At 35.3% G+C, this 14,004-nt stretch overlaps 1 protein-coding gene across 8 annotated transcripts in view; it reads right to left on the bottom strand.

Annotated features, from left to right (window-relative positions):
* camkvl (CaM kinase-like vesicle-associated, like) overlaps positions 1 to 14,004 on the bottom strand; it is a 111,305-nt gene that overhangs the window by 19,362 nt on the left and 77,939 nt on the right. For 6 of the 8 annotated variants that reach the window (XM_087305713.1, XM_087305714.1, NM_001365448.1 and 3 more), the window contains 2 exon segments: positions 2,030 to 2,136; positions 1,697 to 1,828 (listed from right to left, as the gene is read on the bottom strand). In XM_087305713.1, the coding sequence (XP_087161839.1) occupies positions 1,697 to 1,828; positions 2,030 to 2,136 (239 nt within the window). 8 annotated transcript variants of the gene reach the window in all.

Raw genomic sequence — 14,004 nt, 5'->3', positions numbered from 1 at the left:
CTGGACTGTAATCTAAATGAGATTTCAATTTATCGTCAGGAGTAAGGCTGTATGTTATTAGAAAAATCTGACATTGCGATATTTTCTTTTGCAATATGAATATAATTTCACTATGTGATTTAAATAGCCCTATTCAAAAAGATTTCACGAATTTAGATGACTGTGGTGATCAAGTCTTTCTAAGCAGTGCATTTCCATAGAATGTAATAAATTACAACCATATAGTGTTTAAATATGAAAATATAAAAGTTTAATAAACATTACTTTATGGTTTTTATGGTGGTCTAACAGTAATCAAAGACAAAAATTGAACAATCAAACATAAAATAACATGGTCATCATTGTAAAAATAATTGTATACATTAATATAAAAATAATTTTTAATAAAATCTTTATATATCTATGCAAACACAATTGAGGTGCTATGTGTCTTTATATTATATTATATTATATTATATTATATTATATTATATTATATTATATTATGTTTATATATATATATATATATATATATATATATATATATATATTTATTTTTTTTATTTTTTTTTATTATTTACTGTTGCACTAAAGTCAAAAGTAGAGAATTTATGTTATTTATTACTTGATTGTTCAAGCTACCTCACAGAAATGCTCTGTTTGTTAATTAAAAAAAAAAAAAAGGAACATCCTGGATCTGTTTCTTCGCTCTTCTTTATTTTGGGATTTTGGGAGATACTCAATCTAATGACTCGGACACAAGGGCAAAATCTGATCGGGACATCCCTAGTTATTAGGTAAAAATGTTACAGTTTCTTATGTCTGAATGCTTTTAAAATCCTCATTCAGTCACATGCCACAAAAACACACGAAAAAGACAAATTATAATACAGACTAAACGGTGCATATGTTATGCATATATATATATGCATATGTAATGACTATTGCGGATGATCACACTGCGTTATCGATGCTGAAACAACATACTGTACTTTGCAGCCCTAGTATGAAATATTACCGCCAACTCTATATAGATGTGCCTGCAGTAAAGAGCAAGAAGTCTTGATGGAATTCAAAGATGACGATTGGAAGGAAACCAATTAGATATGCGCACATGAACTAAACTGCTAGAATGCTGATAAAGGTGATTACAAGCAGTGTGAAATACATTTTGAAAAAAAATTACCTGTTCCAATCAGACTTTGTTTAAGCCATTTTTGACCTTTAACCGACAAAAGAAATCCAGGTATATCGTATGTAGCATAATAAGCAAAAACGTGCATGTGAACACATTGTGCACATAATTGACTTGCACTATTTAAATCACCTAAGCTTCAGCTGAAAATCATACAGGTTGACGTGAGGGTGGGTGAATTAATAGCAAATTTAAATTTTAAGGTGAACTATCCCTTTAAGTAGGATGCTCAGATATCCATTTTTTCTTAAACAACCCCGATATTAATTGAAAATAAAAATATATGAAATGTATTGTCTTATTTTTTTTAAACATAATTAAGATTTTAATGCTGTCTTGACCACTGGAAAATGTCCCCGGTTTCCATCTTGGAAATCTGATCGACATACTATTAAGTATCAAATTACAAGCAGGCCTAATTTTGATTTCTGTGCAATCTCTTGAAATTCTCTCTTTGTCCTCTCAGATGAGAGCTCTCACAAAACCCTGCGTCATCTGTTGATGTTTTGAGTCACCACGTACATTTTCAAGATCATGATCTCGTTCTTGGCTGCCTTCCGCACTTTCCTGCCATCCTTCTTGAGGAATTTCTTGCACACATAAACCTTGTCCGTCTGTTGCTCCTTCACCAGGCACAGCTCACAAAATTCTTTCCTGCAGAGAGAAATTATACTAATTGCTGGATTTTATGCCGCAATGAATACCCCGTACAGTTGTAAATCGGCTTTATTTATAACCAACCCCACCAGTGTACTGAAAGAAATGCATTCTCAATTAATGTTTAATGAGATCATGTGTCTATGTCTTATAGACTGGCTTTCTTAAGGCTATAATAGCAGATCTATGCACACTCACGCCTTGAGGACCTGTCCGATCTCGTATTTGTCAGTGATGTCTGACAGGCTGTTGTATGTTCGCCCATCTCGCAGAGCAAGGCACCCAAATGGCATGACAGCATCCACCTGTCCAGAGGAGAAGAAGCACACACACGTACAGCTATCAATCTCAATAAAACCAACGTCATTCAATCTAGAACAGCATGAAACTAGCCTCACCACAAGCCCAACAGAGAAATTGTGAAATACTGTTGTATGCTGCTTTTTACATGACGTGAAGAGATTTTTTTTTAAACAACTTCAGATTTCAACATCAGATGGGAATATTCATAACATGAGAAGAACTATTTTTGTTTTAAGCTCCATATTAAAGTATTTCTGTATTAAAGCTCTGTATTTCTGTATTGAAGCATTTTTGATCTTTCCCTGTTTTCTATGAAACCAAACCTGAAATTAAAAGCGAGTTGAAACATTTGGGAAAAGGTAAGTACATAAGTAAGTAAAACATGCATATTACTGTCAGAGTGATTTGCAGACATTTTATTGAATTTAAAGCTTTTTTGTGAAAGCATCCATTTCTTCATAAGTCTTCGTATAATAATTAGTGATCCTTTTCTACACCGAAATTAATTCTGCTTGTGCTTCAAGAGTAAAAGTCAGTGATTACTGGACTCTTTTTTTTAGTCTTTTTGAACAAAAAGCAGTAGTTTATTTATTTCTTTTTTTGAGTTTTTAAGGAGGTCAACTTGAACTTAGTGATGTACACTACCTGAGATATGTCTTGCCGCCAATCCTAGTTTTAAGAGCAACAAATAATACCTTGACTTCTAGTTGATCATTTATAAAAGTGGCTGAATGTAGATTTTTCTGATGAATCATCTGTTGAACTGCATCCCAAACATCACAAATACTGCTGAAGACCTATTGAAACCCGCATGGACCCAAGAATCTCATAGAAATGAGTCAAGTTTGGTGAATTCTTAGCATGCTAGTGCTCCTTCTCATACTTCAGCCTCCACATCAAAGTTCCTGAAAGTAAAGAAGGTCAAGGTGCTCCAGTATTGGCCAGCCCAGTCACCAGACATGAACAGTATTGAGCATGTCTGGGGTAAGATGGAGGAGGCATTGAGTCATTGCAGAGATGTATGGATGCAGTCGTCCAAGCTCATGGGAGTCATACCCAATATTAATTCTCTTTGAACTGCACCATGACTTTATATTCTGTACTGTACATTACTTCTGTTAAGTGACAAGACTTTGTTTAAGCAAAGTCAGACCTTACAGTCCTAATTAAATAATAAAAAAATCAAGGCATGGTCTCATTTTATTTTGGTAAAATAAGCGTAATCTAGAGCTCTTTGCCTTTCATATTAGCCATATCTGATACCAAACGATCAACAAGAAGTCAAGTTATTATTAGTTGTTCCTAAAGCTTGGATAGGTGACAAGACTTTTGTCAGGTAGTGTATATATTTCATGATGTCATCTTGAACGGCATATGATATTTAATGTAGCAAAACTTACATTCAAAGCATTGCTGGGCTGATGTGTTGCTGTTATTTGTATAAGTCAGGGGTGCCGAACTCAGTACTGGAGTGTCGGTGTCCTGGAGAGTTTAGCTCCAACCCTAATTAAACACACCTGAACAAGCTAATCAGGCTCTTACTAAATAAACTAGAAACTTCCGGGCAGGTGTGTTGAAGCAAATTGGAGTTAAACTCTGCAGGACACCGGCCCTCTAGGGCCGAGTTTGGGCACCACTGATATAGAGATGGTTTTTAATCAGTTGAGAACACTTGAAGAACAGTTTATAAATAGATAAAACAGAAGCAAAATTCTTCTATCATTCAAACAATAATGCAGGGAGGCATGTTTCTAAAGGCTGTGTTGAGTAACATCTTTACTATCATTAGAAAATACTTTTTATGGTCACAACATTACATTATAATTGTAACATTATATCCTGTTTTTGGTTCGTTTAGTCACACTTTATTTTGATGGTCTGTTTATTGAATTTAAGTTACATTGCATCTACATGCCAAATAATTATCATTAGATTAAAAGTAGACAGTTAGGTTGGAGTAAGGGATCCCTTTTAGATATAAACAGACGAATAGCACCAGAGTTCATTTAATCAAAACAAACCTGTCAAGTGTGAACACACTTACGGGATATAAGAAACGCAACTGTAAAGTTGAATTCAATTAATTCAAGTTCCTCTGTGTGATTGGGCCTTTTGTCTAGAATTGTTGTGTGTTACAAGTTGTTTACTTCCCGTTACTTGTGGAATATCTGAGGCTTTTTTAATGTAAGAAATATTTTGTAACATTTTGCATCTTGTTTACCTTAACATGTTTTAGTTTTAGTTAACCTGGATAGGAATATAATTAAAAATGAATGCAAAGTTTTCTAGCAAGAATGAAAATATTAATTGACAGGGTTGTAAATATGCACTTTCATGAACACACACATACTTAATGTAAATATCTACATTATATTCTAAATGTACTAAATGACATGTTTGTAGTTATGTTTATTTTTATTTAGACAATTTATTTATCAAGCAAAACGTGGAACAAAAACACCAAGCAACTTTGTGGTAGATATTGTAGACATTACATAATCTAAAACATTATTTGTGTCATTATTTTATTCATAAAATACAATTATTTCTTATTCGCAAAAAGGTATCCTACATTTCAAAGATCTAAATGCTTATTGCTTGCTAGAATCGCAGCATAAATATCTCTTTGTTTTAGACCCTGAATAATTTATCTGATGTCTCACATAATTGCAGGTTCAAAATATAATGCTGAAGTGAAAATAATTCAACAGATGGTAGATGTTTTTCAGCGCAGTCTTCAAGACTGATGGCATCAGCGAGGAAGAGAGTGATGAGACTGACAGCATCTTTATCAGGAAAAAAGAGCCTGAACGGTTAGCTGTGTAATCCAGCTCCAGCTCCGGCTCCTGGCCCTAATCCTTAATCCCTCACATGGATCCACACAAGGGGACAGGCTGGGATACAGTAGCGGAGGTCAGGAAATAAACCAAATATTGCATAACCTGGACATTGTGTAGGACCGTGCTGAATTTACGTGGAAAAATCTGATGTGAAGCAATGCACTGGAGTCTTGTGAAATCTGTTTTTGTCGGAGGAAATGAAGATGTTGAAACCACTAAGGCACTTGGTAGCTTTTGCTAGACAGCTGTTCATCTTACAGCAAAGTAAACATGGCGTTGTTTTGCATTCTTCTGAGATATAATGTTTGTTATATTTGCATAGCTATTTCTGTTACCTGCCTTCTGGTATACGGCACAGACAACATGATAACAGTCAATTAAAATGAAATTGTGCCATGCTGATTTGTATGTGACAGGCCTGTTAGAACATTTTCACGTTTCGGTAAATAAAATATGACACCCAAAAAAGACCCGGGGAGTCATGGGGCTTGTTTCTAAATTAGGAAGGGAACAAAATGTTGTGTTGTCAGTTTTGAGTTGTAATATTTTATGTGCAGGTTGTTTGCACCAATACAAAATATGGACACATCTGGAAAATAAAAAAAGAATATCAGAAACTGCTGTGGTGTTTCATTTTGTAACTATATCATCACTAATATTAGTACTTTTATTAAAGGTGCTGTATGTAAGTTTTTGACTCTTTTAAAGCATAAAAATACCATAATATGTTTGCAGATATTTAAAAAACATGCTAAGTGAACATTCTTGTTTTTTCTGAAAAACAATGCTGAAGTCAGATATTCTGCTTTGAAAATGTGGTTTCCGTGCCGGAACACTGTCTTTATGTTATTTTAACCCGCCAAATGCCAGTTTAGCCAATTATATTTAGCACACCAGGTTGCTTTAATTAAAAATTGCATATTTCATTAATTGAGTCAGGAAGGCTCTCAAAACATGCGTCTATGACCGAAATGCGACCTACATAGACAGTAGCAGACTCCGAAATGAGACGCAGATTCAGAGTTCCACATGAGGTTATTTATTAGCCTATAATATAAATATTACGAGCGTAAACATTAGGTGAGCAGGTTATATTATAATCCTGTGTCCTTACAACACGCTACGTGACGAGATTTGCAGTGATAAGCAATTTGGCTGTTTACACCAGATGAAACAACAGAAATGTAAATACAGCCATTCAGAAGCACTGAATATGCACTTACTCATGAAATGGTAAGGTTTATGATCTAATTAATAAATAAAAAACCTCCTTAATATTATTAAATGTACATGCTGAATGATTGATATTTGTTAACTTGGCTTAAGTCAGTTCTAAAGTTTAATTTCAAATGGTTTATTTTATTTTCAAGATCTGAGGTGAGCTATCTGCTGCTGCTTTCAGTAGTATGGCAATAAATGTCATGTAAAATGGCATTCACGCTCACACTGTTAGCATTTAACACTGAATAAAGCACAGGAGGTGTACCTGAGGTGACTATTGTCATTTATCCTGTTATTCACCTGTGAGAAATAGAAATAGAAGCCGTTTCTAATATATCAATACAACGTGTTGGTTAGACTAAAAACTCCTTTTAATAGGGAAAGTATTCCTTCTATCGTGTGCCATTGTTTTATTTAGAACACGAGTTAAATCAGCCTTGCTGGTCCTCAATCTGGCAACCTGCACTTGCGTTTGTTTTGACCTAAGAATGCAATACCTAGTTCAACCACTGGGTGGTAAACTTACATACTGCATCTTTACATATTTTTTTTCCTTGACAAATGTTTATTTATTCAATTATTGATTAGTTCATTTATTTGTTAATATTCTCTGTTTATGACCCCTGACCTACTTATCTGAATTTCTGATTTAGAACTTTAGACTATTGAGCTTGATGTTCTGAATTTCTTCATCTTGAAACTTCAAACTGTATTTTTACAAACTAGGTATTTGCAGTCTATGATTTCAGAACAAAACAAAGTTTGAAAATACGTCTTCAAAAATCAGCCGTAAAAATTTAATGTCTTTTAATTTCAGATGTTCAATATTCAAGTTGAGAAATTCAAATTCAAGTTAAGAAATTCAAATTATTTTTTAAAGCCATAATAATATTCAGTATTATTAAATTACAATTGTTAAATTATTCAAATGAACACAATTGAAGTTTAGATTGTTTGGGCATATTTTAAGCTCATAAACTAAAACCCATGTCACAATATCTATAAAGGTCCTGTGAAATTAAAATAAAAAAATGTAGACATTAGTTTCAGTCTGTTAGTTTTGAGGTTATCTATTAGCTAGTGTGCTCAAAATAGTGACAAAATTTCTGTTTAGAATATATAAAACTGATATAAACATCCAAAATTTGCAACTTCCACCTAAATTAATCACTTTTTTTTCACATCACCTCATACTTCTTTTTCTCATCAAATCTTGACCAATCAAATGTTCCCTGGTATCTGACATGTCCCGCCCCCTTCAAGATGCTTCTCATTTGTTTTTCATTTGATGTGCTTGAGCTCAAGCACTCTCATTGGATGAGCTGTTATAAGAACGAAATGATGTTGGCTGTTTTTTAAAGGGAGGAGCTACTACCCACCCTCTCTTCGATTTAGATTTAAAATTATTTCAAACATCAAATAAAAAAATGCACAGTTCAAAGCACTTTAAGGGACCTTGACTTTGAATATATTTTTTGACTTTCATTCTGGTAATTTTGAATTAACGTCAACAACAACAAAAAAAAAAAACAATAAAGAAAGAAACGGCTATGGAATGGATGGAATGTTTGAATGATGAGTAGTGACATTTTAAAACTGACCTGTTTCTCGGCTAGTTTTGAGTTCACTTGACCCCAAACAGACATGTTTCTTAGGGGGCCTTTACGTAATATTCTGTTCTCAAATTCAACTCGATGGGGCAACAACAACACTTGGCTCTCTCCAAGTGTGTTTTAAAAAGTTGAACTCAAATGTAAAAACTATTTTTAACTTGACATGTCATTTTAAATATGCAACACTTATTTCAGAGCTGTGGCACAGAAGGTAGTTTGTTACTCCTGAAATATAAAGGGCTTGTCGAGACACATGGGTTTCAAGTCAAGCCTGGGCTGATGCCAATGGTCCTTTTCTCTGTACATGATGAGATTTGTTAAAAAATTTGTGAAATTTATCATATAAACACAAAAGACACTAAATAAATTTTGCTCACACACTACCAGTCAAAGGTTTGAGATCAGTAGGATTTTAAAATGTTTTAAAATAAGCTTGTCCTGCTCACCAAAGCTCACCAAAAAAATCACTCTAATATGAATTATTATTATTGTTATTATTATTATTCTTGGTAATAGTAATAAAAGCATTAATTACTGGAGTAATAATTTCAATTGAAACTACATACAATAAGACAATAAGAAATCAATTATTTAAATTGTAGTAAGTATTTAACAATTTAATATTTTTTACATTTAATAAATACCAGCTTGATGAACATAATAATTAAAAAAAAAAGAAAAAAAACTTTGAAAAAAATTTGACTGGAGTATATTTATTATTAACAAAATAATGAAATGTAAATGTCAAATAAACAAGAAAAATGTGTAAAATTTTGGTTAAACATTGCATATTCATATTATATTTATATATTTTTATACCAAATCTATTTTTAAATCTAACTTTAAATTGTTTGGATGACAAGATGGCCACTGAGGCCACTAGTCTTATTGTGTAAAGCATTATAAGCAAAATGTTAAAAATATATTTAATTATATAAATTGTAATATACAATTCAATTAATTTAGGCATGTAGATATGGTCAAGACGATTTGCTGCAGTTCAAATTGAGCATCAGAATGAGAAAGAAAGATGATTTAAGTGACTTTGAATGTGGAATGGTCCTGAGTATTCAGAAACTGCTGATCTATTGGAATTTTCAAGTACAACCATCTCTAGGGTTTACAGAGAATGGTCCAAAAAAGAGAAAATATCCAGTGAGCGGTGGTTCTGAAATTGTGAAAATGCCTTGTTGATGTCAGAGGAGAATGGCCAGACTGGTTTCAGCTGATAGAAAGGCAACAGTAACTCAAGTAACAGTTTGTTACAATCGAGATATGCAAAAGCAAATCATCTTGGACTCTCCACAGTCTCCACAGTCACCAAATCTTAATCTAATAGAGCACCATTGGGATGTGGTGGAACCGGAGATTGGCATCATGGATGTGCAGCCGACAAATCTGCAGCAACTGCGTGATGCTATCATGTCAATATGGACCAAAATCTCTGAGGAATATTTCCAGTACCTTGCTGAATCTATGCCACGAAGGATTAAGGCAGTTCTGATGGCAAAATGGGGTCCAATCCCATAGTAGTAAGGTGTACCTAATAAAGTGGCCGGTGAGTGTATTTACCAAATATATATAAAAAAAATTGGTCACACTTTATATTAAGTTTTTATTGGTTAAAACAAGTGAATGTATTTACTAACATGAAATAATTATAAACAATACTTGTACAGCATTTTATTATTATTATTATTATTCATTTTCAACATAATTCAACAATTATTATTCATAGTTCAACATAATTAAAATACTAATTTAAGCTTGTGTGTTAACATGAACTAAAAATGTTGTTCATTGTTTGCACATGTTAGTTAATGCATTAACTAATACAACTATTGTAAAAGTGTGACAAAATGTTTTAATAATATATTCATAAAATGTTTACAACAATAACGCTTATCTAAAAAAATATTAATTAATTATAGATTAAATAAAATATTACTATTTATTAATTCATAATGAAAATATATTCGCCATTGTTGGACGACAAGCTGACAACTGTGGCCTTTCTATTATGCAAAGGAAGTTGTACAATTTGAGCCAGAGTTGCTACTTCCCACCTTCAGGCACTTCATAACACTCTTTCCGTATGGCATGTACATGCTGACAAGAAATATTCACGATGAGCGTGGAACCCCTACGGAGATGGATGCAAATACAGGAGGTGACATGCTTACATTAGCCTAGTGATGCGTATGTTTTGATAGGATCCTTACACTAGAAAGATGGATCGCATCTGACAGCCCTCGCTCATTAGTTGATCTCAATACAAGACCATGGCCTGCATTACAGGACTCAGGTGCACCATAAACGCACACTGAACTGCACATCCTTCTCTCTACGCTGCAAAAAAAGTCACCCTTGGAAGATGACTTTGTGAATGTACCACGATGGGATGTGTTTAGATGAAGGATTACTGTCGGAGAGCTTGTGATTTCTCAGATCAGTTCTGGCCAAAAATGTATGTCATTTTAATTGGGGGTCCATGCATATTTATAATGGCTATTTTTGCACACGCCCCCACACATTACATACACACTCCCATCTTTCAGTCCAAAATTAGCATTTGAATATTCCACTAGCCTGCAGAAGGCAATGTGTCCACCAGAGACAGAGTTCGAGAAAGATAAAAAGATGAAGATGAGGTGGAGAGAAAGAGCTGGGATTGGACAATCATAGTAATGTGGAATCACTGCCTTTTTTCCAGGACTTTTCACAAGGCTTTCTTCAGTTGGTCTTCACCTAAGAACTGCTATAATATCAAAGGTATTATACATTACCTGAAAAAAGTTTTGTTTTCGATCCCTGTTGTAAGAGCAACATCTAGTAGACTTCTAGTAGATCACTCGGAAAAGTGGCAGAAAGTAGATATTTCTGATGAATCATCTGTTGAACTGCATCCTTATCATCACAAATACTGCAAAAGACCTATTGGAACCCGCATAGACCCAGGATTCTCACAGAAATCAGTCAAGTTTGGTCAAGAAAAAATCATGGTTTGGGGTTACATTCAGCATGGTGGCGTGCAAGAGATATGCAAGATGGATGGCAACATCAACAGCCTGAGGTATCATGACACTATATTCTATACTGTACATTATTTCTGTTGTGACAAGACTTTAGTCTAAGCAAAGTCAGACCTTACTGTCCTAATTAAATACTAAAAAATTAAGGCATGAGCTTATTTTTTTGATAAAATAAGCATAATCTAGAGGCCTTTGCCCTTCATATAAGCCACTTCTGATACCAAATGTTCAACTAGAAGTCAAGTTATTATTTGTTGTTCTTAAAACTTGTACTGTACTGTATCTTAAGGATCATGTGCACCATTGATTTTCCCTCATACATATTGTCTGACTTTTTAAGTTTTTTGAAATTCATGCTCAAAATATTTTAATATCAGAGTGAACATGCTAAACCATCCCTGACATTAGATTGCACTGAATGAAAAGCAGAAGTACACCGGTACACCCTCCTCCACTACAGCACACTAAAACCCAGTGAAAAGTTTGTATTAAAAGCCATTAAATAAATTTAAGTGAAATAAAACTCACCATCAAATCCTAATTGACCTGCAATGACGTGCCCTTGGCTAAACTATTTTGTGCTTGAGCTTCATGTGATAGATATGAACAAAAGTGACAATCTAATTGGTTAAATAGTTTTTAACATGGCAGGTCAAACTAAAAAAATAGCCTAAGATATTTTCTAGAAAAAGAACCTTTAGAGTCACATTTTCACCCTTTGTTTAGTCACAACTCAGAAGGCATTAACTGAAAATCTTTATGGTGTGCATAGCCCTTTAGTTTGGCCTGGAACGAGGACAGGTTATGTTTCTGTAGAAATCTAATTATGGATGGCCCCATTCTGATCAGGATCCTTGAAATCAATCAAACCCACCGGTAGAACACCCCTGCTAAATCCCACGTTACATGTCTTACTCTTTGATCTAAAATTACCATGTGAACATTCCCTCAGTCTATATTAGTATACACGTCCACCGGGAAACCATTAATAAAACACACACACACACAAAGACAAATACAAAGCAGGACTAATGGCCTCAGACCATCCAGGCACAGTGTCTATTTTCATGTGACAGTTCACCATGTTTTAGGGACATCATCTTCACCTTCATCTTGTAATCCTTATTCTTTTTTCATTCAACTTTCACACTCTTTAAATGTATTCTCCTTGTGCCACTATAGTTTCAACTACTGTTCCCCAGGAGGGCAATGTCTCTCTTGGTTGAAACTGGGTTCTCGGTCTCTGTCTCCATCCTGTTTGATCTCGCCCGGAACGGTGACAAGTCGGCATGCAAAAAGGAGGTGGAGTGGCTGGCTTTATAGTGCAGATACAACAACCTACAGCTGAACACGCTCAAAATGGTGGAGATGATAGTGGACTTTGGGAGAAACCCCCCTCCACTCCCCCCATTCACTACCAAGAACAACACTGTGGCTGCAGTAGATTCATTAAGGTTCCTGGGCCCCACCATTTCTCAGGATCTGAAGTGAAGACCCAGCAGAGACTCTACTATCTTTGCTTTGTCAGCTGAGGAAGTTCAACCTGCCACAGGAGCTGCTCATACAGTTCTACTCAGCTGTCATCCAATCCATCCTCTGCACTTCAATCACTGTCTGGTTTGGCTCAACTGCCAAAACCGACCTCCGTAGACTACAACGAATAGTCTGGACTGCTGAATGAATCACTAGCACTACCCTTCCAACACTTCAGGAACTGTACTCTTCCAGAGTGAGTAAAAGGGCTCGCAAAATCACTCTGGACCTCTTGCACCCAGCACACTTCCTGTTTGAACTGTTACCGTCTGGTCATCGCTACAGAGCACCGAGCACAAAAACAGCCAGACACAGGAAAAGTTTCTTTCCTCAGACCATCTACCTCATGAACAGTTAATATTCCCCTACTGTGCAATAAACATGTGCAATACTTTCTCATAGGCTCTTGTACACAGCACATTAAAACAGTATACAATGCAATACTTTCTCCATACGCATTTGTACACAGAGCCTTATAACCTGTATATTAATAACATATCTGTGAATACAATTCAACATCCAGAGCTTTTTGACTAACTGCATCTCTGTTTAATGTTTATCGTCTTTTTTCATATTTATTTTGTGTTGTCACTTGTCACTTTATGTTCACTGGAAGCTTCTGTAGCCAAAACAAATTCCTTGTGTGTGAAGCACACTTGGCAATGAAACTGATTCTGATCAGGAACCTTGGAATCATCCTAACCAAATACCCAAGTCAATAAAGGCCTGTGGTCTACTTTGTTTGGGACTCTGTGCCACCTGTTTTCAAATGCATCCTCTTTACTCTTTCTTCTTTCCATATCACTTCTATGGTTTTTGGGCTCCCTTAGTGTTCCTTGTAGAGGGAACATTCCCTTTCTGTAGATATCTGTTTCTTTGGAATTGTCCCGACTCTACCACTTAGGTTAGTGCCTCTGCACATTACATACACTACCATCTTTCAGTCCAAGATAAAAAAATTCAAACATTCACCAGAGACAGTTCAAGAAAGATACGAAGATAGGATGGAGACAACGGACTGTGATTAGCCAATCACAGTGAGGTGAAGACACTTCCTCTTGTAACATGACCTTTTCACCATCCTTTAGCATATTCAGTCTTCACTTTTATTTGTATTTCAATTATTTTCTCATCCAGATCCCTGTCCTTTCCTATGAGCAATTAAGCGTCCAAAGCAAAACTGTCCCACATGTCTACCTCGTACATAGACAATCCTATCTTTCAACCTAAAATTAGCATTCAAACATCCCCCCATCCAACAGAACGCAATAAGTCCACTGGAGACAGAGTTCAAGAATGATACGAAGGCAAGGCAGTGACAAAGGGCTCAAGGGGTGCCTTCTACAAAGACTAGCTTGCAACAGATGCCTCCTTCCATCATTAAAGACTACAAGACCCTAACCATCAGCCTTCCCTCTGTAATGGTGCACTCTTCCCTCTCCTGCCTGTACTGCTCTTATTAAAGCAATGAATCTTCATCTCCAGAGACACACACATTAAACACCAGAGCCAATCCCACAGGATGGATGAGGAGCTGTGCTGTTCTCCAAACACATCTGAACCAAAACCCTCACACCCACATACACACACACTTCCTCACAATCCAGTACAGTAGCAAGTTCAAAAGTCAC

This window comes from Danio rerio, chromosome 23 (assembly GCF_052040795.2).
Source record: "Danio rerio strain M-AB ecotype USA chromosome 23, GRCz13ab, whole genome shotgun sequence".
Lineage (NCBI taxonomy): Eukaryota > Metazoa > Chordata > Actinopteri > Cypriniformes > Danionidae > Danio > Danio rerio.
This window is presented reverse-complemented; position numbering and strand designations above follow the sequence as displayed.